This window comes from Cynocephalus volans, chromosome 4, assembly GCF_027409185.1.
Source record: "Cynocephalus volans isolate mCynVol1 chromosome 4, mCynVol1.pri, whole genome shotgun sequence".
Lineage (NCBI taxonomy): Eukaryota > Metazoa > Chordata > Mammalia > Dermoptera > Cynocephalidae > Cynocephalus > Cynocephalus volans.
Window position 1 is genome coordinate 135,729,375 of NC_084463.1, and position 26,191 is coordinate 135,755,565.

Here is a 26,191-nt window from a genome sequence, read left to right on the forward strand (position 1 = left end):
GTGGTAGTGTATTGTCATTATTTAAGATGTATGTTTGTGTGTGTGTGTGTGTGTGTGTGTGTGTGTGTGTGTGTGTGTGTATAAACTTTTCAAATATATTTTATAATGAAAGTATTTTGAAATATATAAGAAAAAAAGAAAAAAGAATCACCTGGCAGGCACACAGTGGGCCAGGTTTGAGGTTGGAAGACTTTTGGTAGGGTCTGGGTCCCTGACCTCACAGATTTCCAGTTTTGGCTCAGTCACTTAGTCTGCTTGAGCCTCAGTTTCCTAATTTGTGACACTTCACCTGCCTTTTAGGGTTGGAGTAAGATTTAGAAGCATGGCGATATGTTAAAACTCTTCAAAACTGAGGAACATGCCACACAGAGGTGGAGGGTCAGCAAACAGTTGTGGGTTATCAAAGGCCCGAAGAGGAAAGGCCTGAATGTGCTGTGACCATGACAGGGACTCAGAGGCCTTACCTCCTCCTTAGTGGAATTTTTTCCAGATGCTGTTAAGGTCACTAGAAGCAGAGAGAAGCGTTGTATCCCTACTGCTGTCTGGCTTGGTGATTTAGAGGTAATGTTATTGTATTTATTTAACAAGCACTTATGTAGCACTTGCTATTTGCCAGGTACTGGTCTAAGTCCTTTCCACATGTTTACTCATTTGATCCTTCTGCAAGGTAGTCACTGTTAGCATGGTCATTTCGTGTGGGAGGAAATTGAGCCCTAGAGAGGTCAAGTAACTTGCCAAAGATCACACAGTTAGTAAGGGGCGGGTACCTAACTAAGGCAGTCTGTGCTTTCTCCTTTCATTCTTTCTCTTCACTGCTCCTCCTGCCCCCCAAATATGGTCATGGAGTTCCTTATGTCAGTTCATTTATCTCAGGAGCATGAGATTAAAATTTTGATATGAAATCTTGTGACTGGTTTTCTGGCTGAGTTAGGTAGTATGGCAAAGTGGGACTGGGTGGGGGAATTAGGCTTATTTGGTTGCCACTTATTAGCTACTTACCAGCTGTGTGACATTGGGCAGGTTGCTTAACTTCTGATTTTCAGATGGCATTTTGTGAAGGTCCAGTAAGATCACCTATTGTGACAGTGCCTGGCATTGTGTCAGGCAGGCAGTCGGTGCCTTATTAATGCCCATCTTTTCCTATTTCTTTGTGTTAAGCAGTGAATTTAGGCTTGAGAAAACAGAGAGGAATAAGGCCGATGCCTGTCTTCAAGTTTACAGAATGGCCTAGGTGGGGCTGGGGAACATTCTAACTCAGGCGTCAAGGAACCTGAATTCCAGCCAGTCCTGGCTCTCTCTTCCCTTGGAGACGAGTTTCTTTGCTCCTTTGCTCTACTTCTGTCATCTGTAAGTGAGAGCCTGGACTGGACTCTGAGGCCCCCATCTGTCTTGTCATTTTCTGATTTGTCGTATTTAGGACAGGACAAGCCCAAGCCTGAGGGGCCAGCGCTGTGGCAGGTGGATACAGGGTGTGTCAGCTTTTCCTCTAGGCTCTTTGCCAACGCTCCCAGCAGCTTCTTCCCTGTGATGCTCCGTGGAGGCCTCTTGGCTGTGTCCAGAGCAGGAATGGTGGAGACAGAGTCAGCTTCATCTCCTCTTCAGCCTGTCAGCATCTGAGAGGGGCAGGTTTGGGAGGTGAGGAATGAGTCACAAGCAACTCCTGGTTGCGTGTATGACTCTGCAGTCCACTCGTGGCTGCAGGAGCTGCAGGCATTGTCCTTGGGGCTGAAAATTACACTTACTTAAGAGAGGTTGCGTATGTGCTTACTGGATACTCGGGCAGCTTGGAGTGGGAGGCCTGGGGTCACTAACTGAGAAGTGGGGGGGTGGGGGAGGAGCCAGCTGAGATCCTCAGGGTCTCGCAGGCTCCTGCAGAAGTGGGTGTTGGGGTAGGAAGGTGAACACTTTCCTCTGCTGCCTTTTCTGCTACCCTGTACCAGTGCCATGGAGTCCATCACTTCTCGTTTAAGAACCTCATAAAGGGAGTTAATATCCTGTAATTACACACATGAATTGCACCTAGCAGTTTCATTTAAAGAAGGGCAGTGAAACAGATCCTGTCTTAATAGTATGACCTTTACTGGGCAAGTTAAATCCCAAAGCTAGCTGGTTTAAGGATTCTGAAGGGGCTTTTGTGGTTTGCCTCCTTCGTTGATTTGCATAGGTCTTTCCCAATGCCAGTAGCACTTGTGAAGTTATGGACACTTTCTGAAACTTAACAGACCTATTTTGACTTCCCCAGCATTTATTGATAGCTTTTATTAACTATTGGTTCATTCTGAACATAGGGTGTACATGAAAGTGGGACCCAAGTCTGCTGTCCTTTAAAAATAAAGTTAGGAGACAAGAGTATTACAAGTTCATTGTCACTGTGCCCATTGCCTGTAGACAGCCACTAGCACGTCCTGCGTCCTCTGGATGGAGGTCTTGGTGCCCATCTGAGTGACCTGGCTCCTCTTCTGACTGCAGCAGTGTTTTTAATTTGGAAATGGCACCTTGGTTCCTTCTTCTTCAAATGCTACAGCTAGGGCTGCAAAACCTTCTCTCCCTGCCAGCCTGAAGGCTGACACTTAGGGAATATCTCTTTTTTTTAATCATTGGTTTTTGGGACATAGCAGAGTGAGCTGCTGACAGATGTGGCAGTGAGGATACTTTGGGGCTGAACCTACTAAACCTTCAAGAAAACAATGACTAAAACCTTGGTGGTGTTTCCTTTGGTTCTTCACTCTGTTGAGCTCCAAAACTTATTTTAAGTCATTCATTTAGATTTTAGATTCACTAAAGAATAAGACACTGAGATTACAGGTCCAAAGGTACTGAGGAGAGAGAGATTCATCTGAACAGGAATAGCCAGCCCTGGAGGCCCTTGGGTTTGCCATTCTACTGGGCATGTCACATGATCCCATTTCATCTCTCACCAGGCCTGTGAAGTCAGTACTGTTAACAGCTGAGGACTTTAATCTCAGCATGCCAAAGTCACACAACCTGGGAGTGGCCAAGTTAAGACTTGAATCCATGTTCACTCCAAAGCCACTGCCTTAAGCCACAAAGCCGCAAGTCTCTCATGAACTGCCACCAGGAGACAGTATCCTTGAACCCAGCCTTGGAGTGTGAGTTGGGTTTGGATAAGCAGAGAGGAAAAGGAAAAGAATTCTGTGCAAGGGGAGTAGATGTGATCACAAGCCTAAGAGAGGTAATAAGCATGACATGGAGCAGCACCTGCTGGTTGTATGCTCTGCGGCCATAATTCTATCTCCCAGTGCCTACGGGATGCCTGGTGTATAGTAGATGCTCAGTAAATATTGCATGAATGAATGCATGAATAGACAGTTATCTTCTCCGAAGACTGTGATTCCCTTAAGAGCAGGGAGTAGGTTTTAGAGATCTCTGGCTGCTCTGCATTTGTTAATAAGGAGTAATCACTCAGCGCGTTATGTCCTGATGGAATGAATGAATGAATGGCAGGTAAGGGGTAGTGAGGAGAGTGCCTGGGTAAAGAGACACTGATGCTTTGGGAGGTACTGAACAGTACTCATGGACTGGCATGGTAAGGGCATATCATGGAAGGTCTTCAGTGTTAGGACAAGGAGCTCTTGTGTTCCCATTGAGGCATTTTATAAAAAGCCATCTCTCAATGCACAACATTGTGGGCTGCAGAAACCCAGGCAGTGCCCAGACTGACGGGTGTGCTAAGGAACCAGAGTCAGGCACAGGTTAGAAATCACTTTTCTGTAGGACTGGCCTCCGCCTGGCCCCGTTGTCACCGCCTTCCCACTTTGGGGTGACCACGCTTGTAACCGGAAAGAGACCTGTAAAAACTTGGGAATGGGAACCTGCAGGGAAAATGGAAGGTACTGCTGGGTCCCGGAGTTGTTTTTAGGATGGTTTGGTTGAGAAGTCCCAGCCAACTTCCTCTAAGATGTGGTTTTCTCAGCCCAGGAGTTCTCACTAAAAGCTGCCCTCTCTTTTCAGGTGTTGGCTAAGTCCGTGGTTTTAAACAAGCCTGAGGGCCAGAGGCAGCCCTGGGAGAAGCCCTTTCCGTGGGCGGTCGGAACCTGCTGGTCCTAGAGGTGAAGCCGAACCCTTACCTGGACTTATGACCCGAGGCTTCGCTCCCGTCCTGCCTGTCGAGTTCCACAAGATGGGCTCTTTCCGCAGGCCTCGACCGCGCTTTATGAGCTCCCCAGTGCTCAGCGACCTGCCCCGATTCCAGGCCACCCGGCAGGCTCTGCAGCTGAGCTCCAGCTCAGCCTGGAACAGGTAAAGGAGGCCAGAGGGTGTGGAGTGGAGGGCTGCCGGGGGCCGGAGCAGGGCCAAGCGGCATCTGCAGACTGGCTGAGCTGCTGCTGCTTCTGGGATCTCTGCTTCTGGAAGGTCGTGACTGCAGGGGTGCATGATAAAGAGAGTGAGTTTTCTTACATCCAGTGTGTCTGCTAGCTTTCCTTGAGAAAAAGAAAGTAGACTACTGGGAGCCTCTGGCCTATCAGAGTCAGTTAACCAGCTCGGGACAGTCGGATTGGAATTTACAATGACTGTTCATGCTTGTTATTCACACCCCAAATTGTCAGAGTATCCCAGGATGGAGTCATATAAGTAACCTACTGTCTATTTGGGAAGGTGAGACATGTATCTGGGAAAAGCTAAATGAGCGGCATAAACCAGAAATCATCAGTACCCGTGAGCCACAGGTGCTTGCAGGAAGAGACACTGAGCGCTTTTCTCAGGTGTCTAGCCGACCTTTTGTTCTCCAAGTGTTGAGCAGAGACCAATCAGTTCTACGTCTTACGCTGTGGTGAGTTACTAGTTTTCAAAGCTATGCATACACTTTTTGGATAAATAAAATGCATTATTAGTTTAAAGCATGACTGAATTCTTTGTAGTTCGGGCCATTGTGAGTTTTTTTCAGTGAATAAACACAGAAAGCACAGCTCTGGTGATGGGGATGGAGAGGGGCTCTAAAATGTGTGTAATGGATCCAGGTTCTTTCAAAAGGGCCTGGGAGCCTTGGTATAGACAAGATTGTAATGAGCTCCTTTGCTGAAATATTGGGCTGGGGTCCCAGGGAAGGTTAAGCCCTAACTGTGGCCCCTCTACAGGAGTGGGAATGGAAGGGGCCAGTGAGACTAGCCTGCAGGAAATTCTTCCAAAGAAAGTGCTAGTAAAGAAGTGAGGAATGATCCAATGATCCGTTCATACTGGCTCCAGACTACCAAGCTGCCCTGGGAAGACAGTAGCCTCCTGGGCAAAAGAACCCAGGCATGGTCAGCTCCTGCTTGCCGAGAATGCCATTTTGGATCCTTCCAGACCCAGGGGTGCTGGCCGTGCAGCTTCCTGAAGCAGATCCCACCGCCTGCCTTTTATTGTTGCTTCTCACTGGCAGGGCTGCGCCTGCGGGAAAGCGGGGGCTGCCTGTGAGTCCTTTCGGCTTCAGTCTTCCTTCCTCTCTAAGGATGCAGAGAAGGAAGTGGTGGATTCCAGGGATGGAAAATGTGCCCATGTCTGTGCCATGGGCTTCCTGGCCCTGGAAGACAGATTCTCTAACCAGGGGTTGTTTCCATTTCCCTGCAGCGTCCAGACTGCTGTGATCAACGTCTTCAAAGGGGGCGGCTTACAAAGCAATGAGCTTTATGCACTGAATGAAAACATCAGGTACGTGGCGGGCCAGACCTGGTGGCGCCGTTTTCCCCCGTGGGGCCTGAGCTGGGGCAGAGGGGGCTACCCCAGCAGGGGCCTTATCTTAAGCTTTTTTTTTTTTTTTGCTTGGTTCTTGTTGCTTCCTCTGTCAGCTCTTACATTGCTCTTACTTGCTCTTACGGTTGTTGAGTTCTGAGATCCTTATCTGTCTAGACTTCTGATCCAGAGATGATTCCTCCACTAGTTCATATACAGTGTGTTTTGGGGGGTGGGAGACAGAGGTTGGGTGGATGGTAGCTGCCATTTATTCTACAGACATTCTTCTTAAACATTAGGTACCATGTTAGGTAATATGACTTAGTGTTGGAACCAGACTGCTTGGGATTGTATTTCTGTTCTTCCTTTTACGAAGTGACTTACTAGCAAATATTTGAGTACCTCCCTGTTGGCCTGGCACTGGAGAGACAACAAGGAGCAAAGACAGATGTGGACCCTGCCCTCCTGGAATTTATATTCAGTTGGGGAGATCATCATTAGTTAACTAATCAGACATGTAAAATGTAAAGGTGCAACTGTGACAGGTGCTACATACAACATAGCTGATGTGACAAAAGCATGTGTTAGTATGACTTGATCTTGCCAAGGAGGCTGGGAAGGGTGGATGTGATGCTTGTGCTGTGATGTGAGAGTTACCTAGGTAAAGAGGACTCCAGGTGGTGGCAACTGCAGGTGCAAAGGTCCTGTGGTTGCAATGAACAAAGGACTAAAAGAAGGCACCATAGGCGTAGAGCACTGAAGGTTGGGGATGGTGTGGTTGGCTTTGTGTTTTGGTGAAATGAGGGCAGAGTCAGGCAGGGCCCAGAGCACCAGGGTCTCCTAGAAATAGGAGGCAAACCATCAGGTCTTTTAATGCCCTGGCATTCATTCCTCTGTGGGTGTGTTAAGTGCCGAATGTCAAGGCTAAAGAGTGGGCAGAACAATAGACAAGGCCATTATTCAGGTCCTGTTTACATTTAGTTAAGGCCTGCTAAGGGTCAGTGAGGTGTTTTAAGAGCTCTGCTTTCGTTAAAACCTTTAGAGCTCATAAGTAAACAGAGTTGTGTTAAATTACTACCCATGTGCTTGAATTTCAAAGCAAAGAGACAAAAGAGATCATCTAGCCCAAGGCCTCATGTTACAGAAGAGGAAACTGAGGCCCCAGGAAGTTGAGTGACAGGGGCTAAGCTGGGTCAGCCAACCCCCAAGGTGCAGGAGCTCAATTTTACTCCAAGAACTAAAATTCTGGCCTTTCTATGAGGTTCTCTAGCTCACAATAGATGTACAAATAAATAAAACATCGACTCAGGAACATGCTAATTGTTCCTCTCTTCAGGAGACTGATCCTGAAATTGTATTTAAAAGCTCTGTTTGTGGGCAGCCAGGAAAAGTACATGCCAAGACGTTGCTAACTCAGAAGTCTTCAGGTGTCAAGAAAGTTCTCTAAATAGGCCAAGCCAGCCTGGGTGCCTGGAGGTGAGATCTCGCCCACTGTTGAAAGGGGATTGCCCTGCCAAAACACAGGTCCAGAGACATATCATATTATTTCTCAAGAAGAACCGGAAATTGAGATTTTTATGTGAAATTTCCTGACTTTTAGATGTTGGTAAACAATCCACATTTTTCCAAACATTGAGGCAGGCCAAACAATACACATCTGTGGATTAAACGGAGCCAACAAGCTACCCGTTTACAAGGTCAGCTGTAGCACAAGAGGGGGAGGCATTGCTGATGGGGGATTGAGTCCCAGAAAGCTCTGTACACCCAACCCTCCTCACAGCCCTTTGTTATAAGCAGTTGACAAACGAGGAGATTGTGGAAAAGAGAAACTAAGTAACTTGTCCGATGTCACACAGCTACAAACAGTGGAGTGAGGATTTGAACTCCTATCTGATTTAGACACCTGTGTTAGTCTGCTCAAAACAATACCATAGGCTGGGTGACTTAAACAACGGAAATGTATTTTTTGCTGTTCATGAGGCTGGGTAGTCCAAGATTCAGGTGTCTACCAATTCAGTTCCCTCCTCCTGGCTTGTAAGTAGCCACTGTCTCGCTGTGTGTGCACGTGACCTCTTCTTTGTGTATGTGAGGAGGGAGAGAGAGCAAGAAGCCCTCTGGTGTCCCTTCTTGTAATAAGGACACTAATCCCATCACGAGGGCCCTCCCTCATGACCTAATTATCTCCCAAAGCACCCATCTCCAAATACTGTCATGTTGGGGGTTATGGCTTTGCCATATGGTGTTGCTCTTTGCACTGTACTGTAGTGACAGACAGAGAGGTTTTACGTTGGGGGAAGGGTTAAGCTGATGTTTCCTGACCTTTCTTTCTGCCGTCATTCCTTTCACAAGGCTCTGTGTGCCCATCCCGTACCACATACTATGATTCTGAACACCCCGTGTAGGAGCGTGGCACTCTCCCATCCTCCCTTTCCAGTGCTGGGGTTCAGGGTGCCAGAGGTGTTCCTCTCTGTTTCGAGTGCTTTTTCAGGCTGGTGGGAGATACATGTGGTTGGGGTTTGAAACTATTTGCTCAGATGTGAATTGAGCCCAGAATAAGCCAAAGCTTTAAAAAGTCAGAGCTTTTACCACCCATGTTTCTATTCCTTCTGTCCTCTGGCCTATAGAGACTAATATAGTGGCTGGAGTGGAGATAGGCTTTCACATCACAGAGACTCAGAGTAAAACTGAGAACATGAAACGTGTCCCGAGTATGTTTGTGACCTGGATGTCCCAAGTTAAATGAAGTGACCAACCTGTGTATGTTCCCACATCTGTAAGGGCCTATGTGGAAATAAACACAGCTGCCCTTCTTTCAGTATCTAAAACACCGAAACAGACATGCCGCTCTGGATACATTTGAATAGACACTCGGGTTTTGATTTTCCTTTTGGAAGACCTGTTTTCAGAACAGATGCATAAACTCAACAGGGTTGAGGCATAACCTGTGGGGAGGGTGGGGGGCACAGGATGGAAGGAGTGGGAAAGAAGATGCAGAAGGAGAGAAGGCTGCATTATTATCAAGCACATTTTTCAATTGATTGTGAGTCCTATGTGTGAGAAGATCTGTGCTAGTTTCAATAGAACTTATTACCTTAAGAGAGCAGCTTCTGGATTCAGAGAGACTGGGGATCAAGACTGGGCTAGCTGTGTGACCTTGGGCAAGTTACCTCCTTTTTCTAAGTCTTTTTTTTTTTTTCTTTTATAAAATGAGGGTAATAATAATAGCAGCAAGCTCTTGGTGGTTGGGAGGATTGAGATAATGCTAAAAAAGCATCCTTAGTACAGGATTCGGTACAAAATAAATGCTTAGCAAATATTAGCTATTGTGATTCTTATGGTTATGAACATTCAGGAATAATGAAGTGATAAATGATGGTTGAGCACCACACATGAGAGCACAGGGCACGAGATGAATCACCCCACGAACTGTGCTAATTAAAGGATCCGCAGCAGTTTGGATGAGGTGAGCGCACTTTGAACCAGAGAGTCTGGGACAGGCTTCTCAAAGAGTGCGCTTAGAATTGAAGTCTGGGCGAGGCTGAGTTCTTACAAGGAGGCCAGCTGTTTCTCCTTTCCACAGAGAAAAGAACAAGAGGAAATGACTGTCTCTGTTCTCCATCCTACTCAAGCCAAATGGTAATGAACTCTATGATGGATTACGCCAGTTCAGTATCAAAGCCTAACTCAGCTTCCCTGGGTCACCCATCCAAGCCACCCCTGGCCATCTTTCTAACTGTGTAGTTAGTTTGTACCTGGGAAATATGAACTTATTGGTGTGTTATTAGTCGACGCAAAGGATGACTAATAATACAGAATCAAGGAAGGTAGATATTTTGTGTAACTGGGTCCCTTAATGCAGTCACTACAAATAATTGGCCCTTTCTTTTCATGTCATGTCATTGAAAATGAACTTTGACCTTGAGAGAGCTATGAAGAAGACCTTTGGACTGAGATTGGTCAAGTTCTAAAACACAGCATTGGCTCTAGAGACAAGTGTCTCTAGACAAGTTACCTATTTTTCTAAGTCTTTAAGAATAAATCCATCCAGAAATGTCATGCTTCAATATATAGCAGCTAATTTTTCCCAAATAAAAGTCAGGGCACATGGTTCAGTGATATGAAAACCATAAGTCATAATATTTCCTATTAAAACTGCCTTAGAAAGCAGAGCTTGCATGTTGTTATGTCCCTAAAGGCAAGAAAATGACCTTTCAGAATAGTCATATTCTGGCTAAATCCCCAGGCATCATGATCTATAATTCTGGCTTCCCTGGATTTCCATCTGGCCCTGCTTGGGCTGACCCAGGATGTCCAATTGTTTGAATTCCCTGTGGGGCATTGATGTGGTTCTTAACGCCCCTCTCCAGCCTTCTTCCGATGTGACTGCATTTGGGCAGTGGGGACAGGTATAGGTCAGAGCTTTGGGTTTCATGAGCCCTTGTGGTTCTCGGACACAGGACCATGTTCTTCCTGAAAAGTCTTTCCAGCCAACTGTCCTGATGATTTTATGTGACCAGGAGGAGATAGAAAAGTGTGGAAAAAAACAGGATTGATGTTTACTGGTTTTTATAAGAACCTATGCAAGTGGGCTCTTAAGAATGCTTTCACTTTTTGATTGGTTGGGATGTGTGTGGAGGAGAAGGGGTCCTTGATTCTTTATTCATTGATTCACTGGATGTTTGGGGTGTGCTTTGCCAGGCACTGGGCTGTGTTCTGGGGTCACCACGGAGGTGGGTGTTTCTTGCTCTGGGGGATCTTGCAGCAGAGTGAGGGAGGGGGACTGAGTAGGCAGTTATCCTACACTGTTTTAAGTGGGGTGATAGCAGAATCTTGAGTGCTGGGGGCATGTGGGGGATGGGCACATAATTAGATTGAGGAGAAGATGATACCTGAGTTGGAATCTGAAGGCTGAGCAGGAGGGGAGTGGGTGGAAATAAAGGATGGCTGAGGATATGACTTTCTTGCGACCACTTACTCCACGCCCTCCCACCCTCTCCGACTCCCTAGGAGGTCTTTTTCTCTGCAGAAATAAATGCTCAGAGATGAGGCTTCCGGAAGCCAGAGATGAGTTATCTGCAGCTGGCCTGAGGCAGGAAACACACATTTTCCCTCTCTCTCCGGCCACCCTGCTTCTGTTCTTGTCAGGAGGGAGGAGGTGGTGGCATGAAGAAAACCCCAGAGATTTTCAAGGAAAGAGAAGGTTCCAAGAATTGTGCTGGATCTTTGATGGGTCTGACTTGAAACGCCCTCCTCCTGAGTCAGTTGGCTGCCCAAACCCTGAAGGGAAATCCAAGTCAGATTTTTCCATCTCTTGAGGGGATTCTGTTGTCTGCGGGGGGACCTGCAGCTGGAGAAGAGCTGGGAAGAGATGGGAGAAAGAGGAGCCTGGATCCAGCCCAGAGGCTGGCGGAGTAGACAGTCTGAGGTGTGATTCCATAATGTAATGATACTAGCAGACACTTGCTTAGCGTTTAGTAGGTGCCAGGCTCTGTTCTAAGTGTTTCATATATGTTAACTCCTTTAAAACTCACCACACTCCGCTGAGATAGATACTATATCCCCGCCTCACAGATGAGGAAGTATAGGCACAGAGAGGCGGAATAACTCACCCAGAGTCCTATAGATAGTAAGTGCCTGGGCTGGGATTTGAACCCAGGTCTCCCATGTTCTTGAACACTTGGTAGTCTGTGAGAGGCACACACAGCTGGCATCATCCGGGTTTAGTCCTGACACACCCAGGCGTAAGTTCACTAACAGATCATGAGGTAACTGGGACATTGTCTTCTGAGGACCCTTGTTTGGGACGGATTAAGGTGAGTCTTCTCTTTTTGGCTCAGTTGACTCTGCCTGATTATGCTGTTGACACCGAGTGTCTGCTGCAGTTGAGAAACAGACCTGACTGGGGTGGGAAGCATGCTTAGAGGGAAGTGACAAATAGGAAACCCATGGGCTGCCCCGTGTGGTGTTTGCCCTAAATGTTGTATAGAAATCTGGACATCTTCCCTGAAGATCCAGGTTTCTGGCCTCTCTGGAAAGTTCAGGTCTGGCAGCGCTGAACCACAGTCTGGCATGGACCCTGTCAAGGGAGCCGAGGCCTGGCTGTGGCTTTAGAGAATTTGCCTCAGCCTTTACTGTTCACGCTCCCCTGCTTCCCGCCCTCACCTTACCAGCTGCCCCTTTGGGCATGGGGGCTCCAACCGCCTAACGTTCAGGTAACCTCTGTTAGAATTGAGATCTACCAAGGTATGGCCCCAGGCAAGGCTGTGACTGTCAGTTTCCTCATCTGCAAAATGAAGGTAAATTCCTACCGGTGAGGCAGTTGGAGAATTCTAGATGCCGTGTGCAAACTGCATAGCACAGTACATGTGGCATAATTAGGAACTCAGTAAATGCTTTGTCTGTTTCTTCCATCTTTCTCACTGTCCCCACTGTCAGTAGGGTGCAGACAGCAGAGAGCTGGGAGTATTAGCATGTCACCTGAGTCGTGGACAGTACCTCTAAAGGGCCCTAATGGAATGGACCAAAGCGGAAGAGGGGCCTTTCCACATTACTGCTTAAAAAATGCTGCCTCCTTGAAAAATGTCCGTTGCAGAGGGAGGTGGGTGATCTTCAGAGAATTGAACAGTCAGGTTGGATGGGCCCTGACTGGCTCAGGACCCTGGAGGCCCCCTGCTGTTCCTGCATCTTGAGGTACACTGGGTGGATCCTGGGAATGGGCCTAGGCTGGAGGGCATGGGTATTTGCAGGAACTTGGGGCAGATCCTACATGCAAATGGTACAGAAATATTTAACAACTGATGTGGCTGTCCTGACCCATCCTGGCTAAACTGCAGCACCTGCCCACAAGCCACCTCATGGTCTTTGGCCTTATCTGGGAAGAGAATTGGGGCTAAGAGAGGGATTTTGCTGCCTCAGGTCCTTCCCTGTGTGCAAGGGAGACTGTGACCTGTATCCAAGGTGATTTCCCTATGCCACTTCTGCCCTTCCCTGTCCTGCCTGTCTGCATCCTGTCACCCCTGAGCCTCTCCCCCAGCAAGAAGCCAGCGTTGATGGTGCCTCCTTTCCCTTCAAGCCCACAGAAGTGGGAAGTTGAGTTAACAAGTCAGTGAGGAGGAGTGAGATTGCAGGTCTGTGTAATAACAGGAAATCCTGTCAACTGGGGTGGTGTCTTAGCTGGTCAGCCTGGGAGGGAGAAGGGGTGAGATAATATAGACCAGTGGAGGGTTCCCCATTTTTTCCCCATTATGGTTCCTTTGGGCTTCATGCTGTCTCCCCTTTTGGTTGGGTCCCACATACGCATTCCCTTCCCATTACTCTCGGCTCCCTGCTTCCTTATCCTTCTAGCTCAGTGGCTGCTGCTAGTGGTGTTTGTTAGCACAATTCTGTTTTCAAATGAAACTGGGCGTGGAAGTCCAACACATGAAACAGATCGGGGGGAGCTGCTGAAGCTGAGAGTTACTTTCATGCCAGCCTTCAAGGCCAAGCCACTCTTTCCCCCCAAGCTCTGTCTCCACCTTCCTACCTTTTTACCCTTTTTTCAGGGTGGTCTGGCCCTAATATACTACCCCTGCATGAATTTCCCCTGGGTCCTAATCCCGGGCTTAGGAAGTGCAAGAGTGGCTGTACTTGGGAGAAGATGCTGAGAAGCAGTGGTGTGGGGTCCTTAGCAGTTTGACAGACCTACGTTAAATCGCGGTGTCTGACACTTGCTGAACATTGCCATGTGCCAGGCACCATTTGGGGAACTTCACAGGGATTAACTCATTTTAGCCTTGCAACAATCCTGTGAAGTAGGGTCCCTATGATCCCCAAATTCTAGCTGAGGAAATTGAAACATGAAAGACCAATAAATTTGTTCCTTGTACTCAACAAGAAGGCTGCCATCTCTGGCCTGTGCTTGTTGGGGTCCATTTCTTTTCATATAAAAAGTGGGGACTGCTACCTTACAGTGTTGTTTTAGACTTAAATGCAGAAACACATATGTCATTGACAACAGTAAATGTTCAGTAAATTTTGACTGGGAGAGAAGATAGGCTTCTTCCCAGGAGCAATTTTTTTCTTATTCCTTATTATTTTTTTGTTCCAACAAGTACATGACTCCTCTTCTGCTGGCAGGGAAGAAACCTAGGAAAGAGAGGGATAAGTAGAAAGGAGGCTGCTAGGTTCTAGGCCTCTGAGCCTTGAACACATGTCCTGGGTATTGGTAATCAGGATTTTCATCTTTTCACATCCAGGAACTGCAAACCACAGGCTCTTTAATTCAGCCGTCTCTCTCTGCCTTTACTCTTCTTTCTTGAGCTTTACAGGTTAAATTAGTAAACTTGGTGAGTAAGGTTCAGGGTGAATTGCCCCTCTGTGATTTTGGCTGACATATCTTTAATGACTTGATATTTTTTACTTTGAACTTTTGGGTAAGTTGAACCTCCTGTGCCCCCATGAGAGTGGCCCAGAAAGGAAGACATCATTGTCTGAGCTGTCTCGTCCTTTTCTTCTAGCATCTAGCACCATGTCCAATGTGTAACAGGTTTTCAGTAAATGGTGATGAATCAAAGAGTTAATGAATGGGATCCCTGTTCTCTAGGGGTTGCTCTTTCCTTTTTGGTGGGGGGAAGAGTGTAGCTCTTAAGTGGGGAAGCTTCTGCCAAGTTCCCCTGGAGATGGCATATCAGGACAGAGGTGTGGAAAATCCCCCTTTCTCGCAGTTCAGCTGAGACAAGGGTGCTGTTTCTCAGAAGCACCCTTTCTTTGTAAACCAACTGCAGGCAAAATAAACAGAGTCTAGAAATAGATTGTAGATTTGCAGCATGAATTGGGCAGCACCTACCCACAGCTGGCCTGGCGAGACCCCTTTCCTCACCTCCCTCAGGGCAAAGGTTCTCAGGTTAACAGCCTGAGGCAGGTCTAGATTGGCAGGTACCCGGGACTTGTGGGATTCTGTTGCCCCCAGGACAGCCTGTTTCCTGATGTTGTACCCTGATGGGGACTCAGTCCCCTGTTCCTTGTAGGGCTTCAGGCTATCCTGCTCTGACCTTGGTGGTGGCTATTGTTAACTTTAGAACCTTTTAAAAAGTTGTTTTTGAGAGGACTGTATTCACATGGTTCAAAAATTTGAACATATAACAAGGTATACGTTGAAGAGTCTCCCAGAAACTCAGTTTCCATTCCTTCCTCCTCAGACAAGTATTATAATAGTAACTTGTAGGGTATTCTTCTGGAGTTCCTTTATGTGTATATAAGGGATGCATATGGAAACACAGCTGGTGATACTGGACGCTTGATTTGAGGTCCACGGGTGGACTGGATCTCATGGGGTGGTATAGCATCTGTTGGACAGCATCTTCCTCTAATTTCAGGGAATAAAGTTGGCTTAAGTGTTTGCTGCTGAACTTAATTTCCCTCTGGTAACGGATTAGAGAAAGTTGAATCATATTCCTAATACAGACTTGAACTGCAAGTTATCAGAACAGAATTCACCAATGAATTTGTTGGTATTTTGCAGATAAAAATATGTATCCTTATTTTTCTTTTCCTTTTTACAAGGTAGCCTATTATATACACTGTTCTGCATCTTGTATTTTTTAACCTAATATAACTTGGATATTTTCATATTATTATTTACTTTTTTTTTTTTTACAGTTGCATAGAATCCCACTGTATGAATGAACCATAATTTTTCTTTTTCTTTCTTTTTTTTTAAAGATGACCGGTAACGGGATCTTAACCCCCTTGACTTGGTGTTGTCAGCACCACGCTCTCCCAAGTGAGCGAACTGGCCATCCCTATATAGGCCCGAACCCGTGGCTTTGGTGTTATCAGCACCGCACTCTCCCAAGTGAGCCACGGACTGGCCCTGAACCATACTGTTTCTATTAGCACCTAACTGATACACATTTATGTTGATTTCTATATTTTGCCGCAGCGAAAAACTCTGTACATGTGTGCAGTGACTTGTCTAACTCATAACATGCTCTGATAGAAATAAGACAAGATTTTGTAAGGGACAGAGCAGCTTACTGATTTTGCCCACCCAGGACAATAGAATTTTGACTTAAATAATCAGGTAGGATCTTTTCATTCAAATAACTTTATATAACAATACCTAGCAGAGAGGGTTTTGAACTTGAGACTTGATAAAAGGACAAATATGTGATTCTCCTAATGTCCCTGATTATAGTCCATTACGTGTAAAGTGCATAGAGCAGATCCCACATCTGTGCCTGGTTCTTCCTCAGTAAGGAACTGACCACCCCTTTATCCACCTGGTAGAGGGTACCTCTTTAGCTCCATCTCCCTGAGCACCACCATGAAGCGTCCCAGGGAAGTCACCAGCTCAGCCCCAACCCACCATTATTACACCAGCATAGAGCTCTCCTCCCATTGCTCCAGAAGGGTGTGCCTAGTTATTGATGTCGAAGGCCTCCTTACTCCTGACCTCTTTCTCTTTCCATCTTCTCTGCAGTGTCTTCGTGAGCGCAGTGTTTTCCCAGCATGGGTTCCTTGCAACAACAATTGCACAGTGTGTTATTTGAGCTCAGAACTGTTAGTGCCTCAGCATCACGGACACCCAAGATATCCTTGGGAAGCTCTGCTCTATATATCCCATTGTTAGGACTGGTTTTCCTACTTTTCCATGAAGCTTGGCTTCTCCATCTATGGTATTGAGACTTCCCAATGGCCAAAGACTTTAAGAGGAATTTCTCCCTCCTGTGGTCAGAAGCAGACTCTTTACCTCTCCCTGTTTCAAAGCCTCCATCCCCTTGGAGCTGCTCCTAGGTTGCTGTTTTCTACCTGAGAGACGCCTCTCGCCTCTGCCTTGAAGAGCAGCCATGACCACCTGCTTTTAGTCCAGTGACTTTTGATGTCAGCTTCTGGTCTCTGATCAGACCTGCCCACATCCAGGGGAACTCCGGGCTTTGTTGATGGGGTGGCCCTCCAGGATCCTGCCGTTCACCTGGATCTCAAAATACAACATCCACGACAGACGTGTTTTCTGACGTGGGAAAAGGAAGGTGTTTTCTTGTTCAACATGTGTTTGCAGTTTTCTAGGGCTCTTTCTGATACAGAAGTTTAGATCATGGGTGCTTCTCTTTTCTTCCATCTCAATCTCGTTGGGCCTATTTTCCTCATGTAATGACATCTTGTGTAACCTCCTGTTTATCCCTCAGTGACATGCGTGAACGTGTTTTGGGGGAAGTAATTCCCAGCAAGTGTTGTCAGAAGCTTGAGCATTTGTGCCTTAATAACCGTAGCTGGGGGGATGAGTAAAGGAAACCATCTGGAGTCATGAAGAGTTTACTCCCTTGGGAACTCGCTGGATCTGGGGAGCAGGTTATTCTTGTTCTCAGCTTCCTCACTTTGTCTGGATCAAATTTCAAATTAAAGAACAGTAGGGATGGTCCCCCCCCCTTTTTTTGATCACAGGGAGGAGATCTGGTGCCCAAATCCCTATTTTTTATTTTTATTTTTTTAGCACTTAAGAGTCTTTGAAATTATCTTGTGAGTATATATATTAACATGCTATCTATCCATCACCCCCAAGAATACAGACTCCACAAGAGCAGAGACCTCGTCTGTCTTGTTCACCTTTGGTACTCCTGGTGCTAGAACAAGGTGTAGTACGTAAAGGACAGCTCAATAAATGTTTGCCTGGATAAATAAAATCTCTCTGTCCCTCCTCTGCAGTCCCCTTTGCAGACTGTCTCAGTCCCTCAGGGGTGGGTGGTAAGACTGCCCAAACCATGGCACCAAGCTGAATTTTAAGTCTGGGGTGTCTTCAATGGCTTTGGAGGAGAGATGGGCAAGGTTATGGGAAAAGATGTTGAATTTACAGAAGGTCTGGGTTTGAGTCTTAGCTCTGCCATTGACTTATTTTGCGGACCTCTCAGCCTTAATTTCTTTTATCCACACAGGAGGAATAAAAATTGCCTCCCCCCACATACTTTGCAACCCTTGGTTGATGAATGTAGAAAAAGGGTATTTTAAACTATGAAGTGCTCTGCAAATGTAGAGGATTGCAAAATGGTGGTTTTTCTCCATGTTTTTTTTATTTTTTAACTTTTTTTGCTTCACATAAAGTCAGGTGCCGTGGCCTGCCTTTGCCAGCCCTGTTAGAATTAGGATTTCCTGTGGTTACCCTCTTCAGATGGTTGCTTTTGTAGAGTGAACTAAGGAGTGGATCTCCTTGTAGGGTTCCCATCACTGTAATCCTCTAATAATATTGGGGCCTGGGGGTGTTACCAGGATTTAGGAAAGTAAACCCACTTTTTAGGCCTGGCCTCAGCCCCAGGTCACTGGTGAGCACATTGTCGTCATCATGCATGATGAATTCATCACCACAAGCTGTACCACTGAGGGCCGCTTGACAGTATTTCTCTCTCCCTAGGCGGCTGCTGAAGAGTGAACTTGGATCATTCATTACAGACTATTTCCAGGTAAGCTGTGTGGGTCTGAGCATCTGTCATCATCCTGCACTTGGGTCCATGTACTAAAAGGGGTGGCCAGTACTGTACACCTGCACATTCCTTCAACATCCAAAATTACATATGCCGAGTCTCTACTAGGTGTCTAGCACTGCAATGCAGCAGCAGCAGAGAGGCTCCAGGCAAGTGTGGTCCTTGCAATTCATGAAGATTATAGCCCTGTGCAGCAGTTTTCAGGCTTTTTGGTCTCCAGACCCTTCTTTAACATTCTTAAAAATTGTTTATTGGGCTTATGTCTATCTATCTTTAACAGATTAGAATTTAAACCTAAGAAGCTTTAAAATGTCTTAGTTCATTTAAATAATAAGCCTGTTACATATTAGCATAAGTAGCACTTTTATGAAAAATAACTTTCAGAATAGAAAATAGTAAGAAGAGTGGCATTGTTTTTTATGTTTGCAAATCTCCACACTGTCTGGCTTCATAGGAGACAGCTGGATTCTTATATCTGCTTCATGTTTAATCTGTTGTGACATTGCATATCACATAGTCTCTGGAAAACTCCACCGTATGCTCATGGAAAATGCAAGGGAAAAGGCAAAAAACAGCTTAGTATTATTGAGAAAGTAGTTTTGACCATGATGGGGGATCCCTTGAAAGGGTTGGGGGGATCTCCCAAGGGACCCCAGACCATGGCTTGAAGGACATTTCCTCCCACCCCCATGTGTGCTATTTAATTGGGTATAACTTTATGTGCTCTTTAGCCATGTTATTTTTTGTCACCAAGCTTCTGATCTGTTAAAGATAGAATTGGATCAGACGATCAAACTTCCCTCCTGCCTATACACAGTTGTAACAGGGCCAATGAGTTCAAGCTCCTGGTTCGGTTAGGGGATAGTTTCTAATACACAGACACAAGCTCATTTCCTGACTCTAACCAAAGGCATATGGTGGGGAGGGTGTGGGAAGGTGTTGGATGACAGTGAGTAACTGACTGGGTTACACGTTAGTGAAGTCACAGTCCCAACTTCTCACTTATTTGCCCAATAGTCTTCTGACCAGAAGAGTGGGCAAGCTGTTCCACCTCTCTGTGCTTCAGCTTCCTCATCTTTAAAATGAGAATAAAAATGTAACTTACCTTATAAGGTTATTGTATGGTTTGCATGAAATAACACATGTAAAGCACTCAGCACATGGTGTGCAGGTGGCAGCATAGGGTAGTGGTTAAGATCATGGGCCTTAGAGGCAGACTACCTGAGTTCATGGCCAGCAGTCACTTACTAGCTGTGTGACCTTGAGCAAGTTGCTTTACCTCTCTGTGTTTTAGTTTCCTTTTCTGTGAAACAGTGATAATAGGACCTAAGCATATAGGGTTATTGTTAGGACTAAAGTTGTGATTTCTAATGTGCTTAGTGACTAGCACAGGGTAAGATAGAGCAGTAGGTGTTTATTAAATTTATAGGTGCCTATGTGCTATTATTCTAAAGTGTAATCCATCCCGTTTAATGGGAAAGTAACATAAAAATGTAACATCTTGGTTTCAGTCTGGTGGTTTTACTCTGTACCCAAGTAGAGCATACTCTTAAGACAGTTTAAAGAGATTTTAGGTTTTAAAAACAACACAGGCATCCTTTTATTGTTTTTTCTTTCCAAGATTCAGGAAGCATAAACTTTTATGTACCTTTTAAAAGGATGAAAATGTCAGTTATTTAAACATATACACACTCATGCACGTGTACCCATGCACGTACAGCAGAAAACAGCTACTGTAGATTTGGGCAAACCAAGGTCCAACAGAAGCCTGGAATTTAATCAGGTCATAAGTCTTAGCTGCTTGGGAAATAGCTCCTATTCAGGAGAGACTAAGATGAAGAAAGTGGTAATTAGTTACAAATGTGAATCACTGCAGTTGCCCTTGACTCAAAGGTCAGTCTTGGCCTCATGTTCTTCTCTTGCTGTCTTTATTGATTGATTTTAAATCCAACTACAGAGAAGTGGTTTTTCAGTCAGTCCTGGAGAAATCTGCTGGGTTGGGCTGCTTTCCTCCTTGACATTTAAAAGAGACAGGGCTTGGTGTGGTTTCAATCAGGTTTTAAATGTCAGTTGTCTTCTGGCATTGGGGGCTACCCCTAGGATGGGTAGGGAGTGGTGTTTGGGTGGGGACTTGTTTATCTGGGAAGTCCTGAGGTTTTCGGGGGTGGTTAATACTGCTTACCAAGCATGCCATACACTTAACCTTGCCATTCATTTCATATCAGGAACAAAATCAGAGAAGCTGCTTGGTGAATATTAAGTCTCTTTCTGGGGGTGTGGGGTAGGGACTGGTTTTCAGTTTTTATTCTGGGGTTTTCCTGATTTAAGGTGCTAGACTGGAAAAAGGCTTTCCTAGACACTTTTTTCTCCCAGGTTATAGGTTTTAAATCTCATGTGGGCACAGAGCCTTTTTTTTTCCCCTGTCAGTCAGTTTGGTTCCCTACTCCTTCCAAAGTCCCTGTCACATAGTAGATGCTCAATAAACATTCTTGAGAGAGGGGGAGGGATTGTCTACCATAGATATCTGAAATGATTTTAGGTGATACATGCAATGGCATTAAATAATGTTAGAGCTTGTGGTCAGAAAGTGGTTTTTTTATTTTCCTTTAGCCCTTATGATTGGGCCAGAGAGTCTTAGTTTGTGCCACTGTGTCTTTTATACTTCTCCAGAACTTGGCAATCTCTCTTGTTTAAGAAAGAGGGAGCTGGCGTTCAATTTACTGTCATCAGCTAGGGACACTGTCTATTTAGAATGTCATAACATTATTTTGTTACATTGAGTTGATTGTTGAGTTATATTCCACTTGTGGAACATGATGCTACAGTTTCCTTTTTAGACATATTAATGTTTTTAAAAATTGGATCCATTCAGGAAAAATAGTATGCAAAGAATAATCATGTACGTGGCCCTGACTGTAGCCACATTTGTGAAGGTATCCCAAGAAGACACAGGTTTGGAAAGCCTGACACCAGACAGTGCTTGAAAATGAACTAGTTACAAAGCCATTCACTCTACAGAAGAGATCTACATAGGAGGAGGGAGATCCAGGAGGGGAAGACTTACTGAGAGAGCTTAGCCTTTGCAGTTGTCTATCAGATGTAGTTTCAAGTGGAAAGTCAGATGGGCTCCAGAAATTATGTTCCTCCAGCAAGGGGATGGGAGAGAGGTCTGGGGACAGATGAGGAACAGAATACATGGCTGCATAGGAAAGTCATGAAACCATGGATGTGTGTGTTTGGAAAGGCAAAGAATGGGCTTATGGGGTGCTGGCTGGCTCCTCAGTGAGGGGGCTCAGATGGCCACCCCCAGGCATCTGCATTCAGCAGTGTGATGACTGTCTCCTCTTGGGAACCTGACCCCCAACTCAGAGCTCACCATTTGTAGTACCATCTCTGGCTCTGCTTTTGCAAGGGAACATTTTCATTTCACTGCTTTAAAGAAAGACCCACAGAGAGAATATCCTTCGTGAAGAATAATGAAAATGACTGGAGGGGAGGGCAGGGGAAGCAGGTAGAAAAATAGTGCTTATCGCACGTCTGCACACAGAGAAGACAGGCCATTTGATCCGCAGAAGCCTGGATAGATGTCCATAAGACACTGGCTGGAACAGTCTCTGACATTTCCAGTATTGATTTTTCTTTTCCCTGTTTTGAATTGTGCCCAGAAGGCAAATTGGGGTTTCCAAGAGGAACGCTATATCCTAGCAACCGCTCTAAGGGATAATTGGTTCCTTATAACTTTTGAAACTGATGATATGAAATGTTCTGCCTTTTTCTATCACTTAATTAGGTATCTTGGTGGTTCAGGGCATGGGGTGGTTTGCAGATAATACTTTCTGCCATTCTCCATCTGCTGGCTGCATTGTGTTTGTTGAAAGCTTTTTCCCAAACCCAGAAATTTTAATTTCTTTAGTTGGAACTAGAGTTTTGCTTGATACAAAAACTCAGGCTGGAGTCAGTGGCTCTGAATGAGTGAGTTCTAGGAAGAAGGGTGATGAGCTGGGTCACAGACCCTTCAAACCCGTTGTGCAAACTGGGTCACAGACCCGTCATATGCAAGTCGTAAGCTACGCAATTGAAGAAAGATCCTGGGAGATGCTGGCAAGGTTGACATGCTTTATTTGGACACCAGCTCAATCTCCTCAGCAGCAGCCCCCCAGCAGCCTTGACCCCCTTGTGGACTCCCGGGGGTGTCCCAGGGGCACTGTAGATCAGAGTCCTTAGTCCTTTATACTTAAGTCAGATAACCCAGGGACACCTGGGTGCGAGTCAGATAACCAAGGTACACCTGGGTGCACATGCACAATTACATCAGACAATAGCCAAGGCACACCTGGGTGCATGTGCACAGTTAACACTTACATCAAACAGGCTAGGTCATGCTCAGCAAGATTCTGAACATCTGAAGGAGACTGACCATTCTTTTTCATTTTCCTTTCAAAGGGAAACTTAGCGACCAATTGCCAGTAGGTCACAGATGCCTGGTAGTGTTTGAGATATATCTCTGTGTGCACACACATGTGTACATGTGTATGTATATATATATATATTCATTTTTCCATTTGCTTCTCATATCTGCAAGAGTCCCAGAGGCCAGTTTTCTCCTAACTCATCATCAGAGAGTATTAAGGGCTTATGGCGCGTGGCAGAGAGCTGGAGGAGGAGACCTGTGTGAAGTGTCCTGGTCACCAGAGAGTTTAAAATTGAAGATGGTGCAGGGATAGAGATGCATCTACACAAGTAACACACAGAGTAGTGGGAACTGAAGACATGAGCGGATGGTAGAGAATTAGAAACAGGCCCAGAATAAGTCTACTTTGTAGGGACAAAACTAGGACTTGTAGGAATTCACAGTGAGTTGGTGGAGGGAAGATCAAGAGTGGTGAAAATGACTTTTGTGATTTTTCAAACCCAAATTGAATAGGGAAAAGAAGTTTCAGCTCTTCTTTGATCTGCCTGGCAAGGCACCTATAACAGGCAGGATTCCCCAAATGGAAAAAGAGATAATTAGATAAACAGTAGTACGGGGAATTCCATATACACTCAGCTTTGAAGGTGAAATTGGGAAGGGTATACAAAGGGGCTTTGGACCAGTGGAGCTGAGATCTGGTGAGAAGGCGGATGGGGAGGAGATTATGTTGTTAGGTGAGAAGGTCTGTAGGGGCTGCATTTTGGATTTGGCTGGTACTTGGAAGAAAGGCATTGTGGAGTTTGCAAACACTAGGGTGGCCTAGAAGCTCCTGTGAGCTGCCCTGGGGAGAGAATGGGAAGGGAAGTGGCATGGCTACACTAGGGACTGCAGAAGTACCCTGGGTGTCTCAGGCCACTCCCTGTGGGGTGGCCCACAGCCCACGGTTACCCTCCAGCCCTCAGCAATTGAACTTTGTGCAACTATTTGAATATTTTTTGTTGTACTTTTCTCATACTTTATGAAGCTAAGTGGAAAAATGGGTCCTGAAGTTGATAACCACAGGACTTAATACAATTGAGATAAAGGTGAAAACCAGTAGGCATGCCTACATGGCAAATCCTTAGCCTCATTGTACTTAGGCTAGTGCACATTCAATTGAGAAAGAAAGGAACACATAGGTACCAAATGCTGAAAATATCACCTGAAGATGAGGTGTAATTAGGGATTTTACAATCCTTTTTAGCTCTATGCAAACAGAATTCCTCCTATTTTATGTGTGTTGTTCTACATGAGTATATATTTTCAGGAAACGATTTTGTTTGAAATTGGGTGACTTCTTGTAGACTAGGCAAGGAATGACGGGAGCCAGATTTAGGGCATTAAAGGGGGAGGCACAGAAGGGAGGAATAGACGTGGGAAACGTGGTGTTAAAATAATGGAAATGTTCAGCAATTCAATGGGCATGAGAAGTGAGGCTGAGCTGGAAGCATTGAGAAGTCTTTGTTCAGTGTGAAAAGCAACAGGGCAACTTTCTCTGAGGCTCTTTTAAGAGCTTTAAGAAGGACAAAAATAATAGTAATGACAGCTAACATTTTCACATACTTATGTGACAGGCATTCTGCTAAGCCAGTGCTTCTCAAAGTGTGGTCTGCGGACCAGCAACTTCAGCATCACCTGGGAAAGTGTTAGAAAAGCAAATTCCTAGGCCCCACGCCAGACTAACTGTATCAGATACCTAGCAATCTGTGTTTTAATGAGTCCTCCATGATTCTGATGCCTGCTCAAGTCTGAGAATGCTCCAAGCATTTTTCCTGTGCTAACTCATTTATTCCTCCTGATAACCGATGAGGATTCTGTTATTATATAGTCCCTTTTCACAAATGCTGCAACTGAAGCTCAGAGGAAGGAGTCAGTTGTCTAAGATCATACAGCTGGTAAAAGGTAAAACCAAGATGTAACCCAGGTCAGCTGGCCACACAAGAAAAATCTCTTGGATTATATTTTAAGTGTTAAAATACCCTCAAGGCATCCCTTGAAGAAGAAGAAGAAGAAGAAAGAAAAAAAAAAACCTAGAGAGGAGGAGTTTCAGGGTATTTTTTTCATTTTTAGTGTCCAGCAAATTAGACGTGGACTGTTTTTCCTGCTTCTTTGTGAAATAATTTTTTGTTGTTTTTGGTTTGTACTGGCCAGCCACCAAAAAGCCAAAGATTGAACCCTGGACCTTGGTGGTGTTAGCACTACACTCTAACCAATGAGCTAATTGGCCAGCCCAAAATAATTTTTTTAAAAGCCCCAATTCACCCTTTAATTATCTCTGAAATGGTGCTTCATGAAGAATAAGCATTAGTACCAGTTTCGAATCTCCTTCAGTCTCCATCTGGGGATTTCTCTCTGGTGTTACCACACCCACACATGCCAGGGCTGGTTTATTAGGAATTCTCTGGGCCTGGGGGTGAGTTGTGTTTGTAACACTTGTTGCTTATCCAGGAATGCTTCCAGGTTCACAGGAAATATAGACATTAGAGGTGATGGCTGGCCTTTCCAAGTTATAGAAGGGGAAAAAAAAAATGGAGGTGGCCCGTGATTTCTGTCACTGGGTTTATGCCAACGACAGGTACCTGTGAAGACACTGGTATCACTGGAAACAAATGCCTAGAATGGAATTGTTGGTCATAAGTTCTTGGGGAGAGAGCAGGGCAGCTGCTAGACCCCTCTGGGGTAGGAAAGAATGTCTCACTTGGGAATGAAATCCACCTTCAAGCCAGGTGTTCCCCTTGCTGAATGTCGAAAGTGGACGGTGGAGAGGAAGACACCAAAACAGTCCTTTTGGAGAGATGGAATTTGGGAAGTCGGTAACAGGACTGGGCAGCAGAAATAACCCAGCTGGATGGAAGCCTTGTGGTGGAACCTAGTTATATGGCCCGAGATTGCCAAGCCAACTGCGCCCAGTATCTGAAACTGAAATGGATCCCTTCTGCTTTCTCCCAGGGACAAGGACATAAAAAAGCTCTCCAGGGTAGGAGAGCATAATGGCTAAAAGTTCTGCCAGGTAAACGGTCTGGATTCCAATCCTTCCTAGAACAGTTATTAGCTGTGTGACCTCACGCTTTTAACTTAACCTCTCTGAGCCTCAATTTTCTTAGTTATAATCATGATATCAACTTCATAAGGTTGATGTGGTTACTGAGAGGACATATACAAAGTGCTTGGTATGTAGTGAGCAGTCAACAAATGATAGCTCTTTGTATCTTAGTATTTTTATTGCTAAAGTAAACCACAGGAATATAATGGGAGACAGACATGGGCTGTGGATTCAGACCAATGTGGGTGCAGAGCCTGATCTCACATTTGCTAGTTGCTTCTCTGAACCTCAATTTCTTTATTTGTAAAAAGGGGATAGGTTTGTGGCAAAAGTAAAATGAGATAATGCACGAAAAGAGTATAATACAGTACCTGACACAAAGTAAAAACCAGTAACTAACTCTACCGACATTCTTACTGTCATCACTACTAAAGCATTAGAAGTGATGGGTGGCTATCAGCCTTAGCGTTTACAGAACTTATAGTCTGTGTGGCAAGATCTTCCCTCTGGGAAGACGGGGTGAACGTTTTTCTCCCCCCCCGCAGTCTTCTTGGTTACATGTTTGTTCTGGGTCCT

The 26,191-nt window shown here is 45.3% G+C and overlaps 1 protein-coding gene across 1 annotated transcript in view; it reads left to right on the plus strand.

Annotated features, from left to right (window-relative positions):
* The first annotated feature begins 4,096 nt into the window (after positions 1-4,096).
* LOC134375613 (proline-rich protein 5-like) overlaps positions 4,097-26,191 on the plus strand; it is a 51,747-nt gene continuing 29,652 nt past the window's right edge. Inside the window, exons 1-3 of the mRNA XM_063094223.1 lie at positions 4,097-4,260; positions 5,569-5,649; positions 18,053-18,101. Coding sequence (XP_062950293.1) covers positions 4,097-4,260; positions 5,569-5,649; positions 18,053-18,101 — 294 coding nt within the window. The remainder of the gene's footprint in view (positions 4,261-5,568; positions 5,650-18,052; positions 18,102-26,191) is intronic.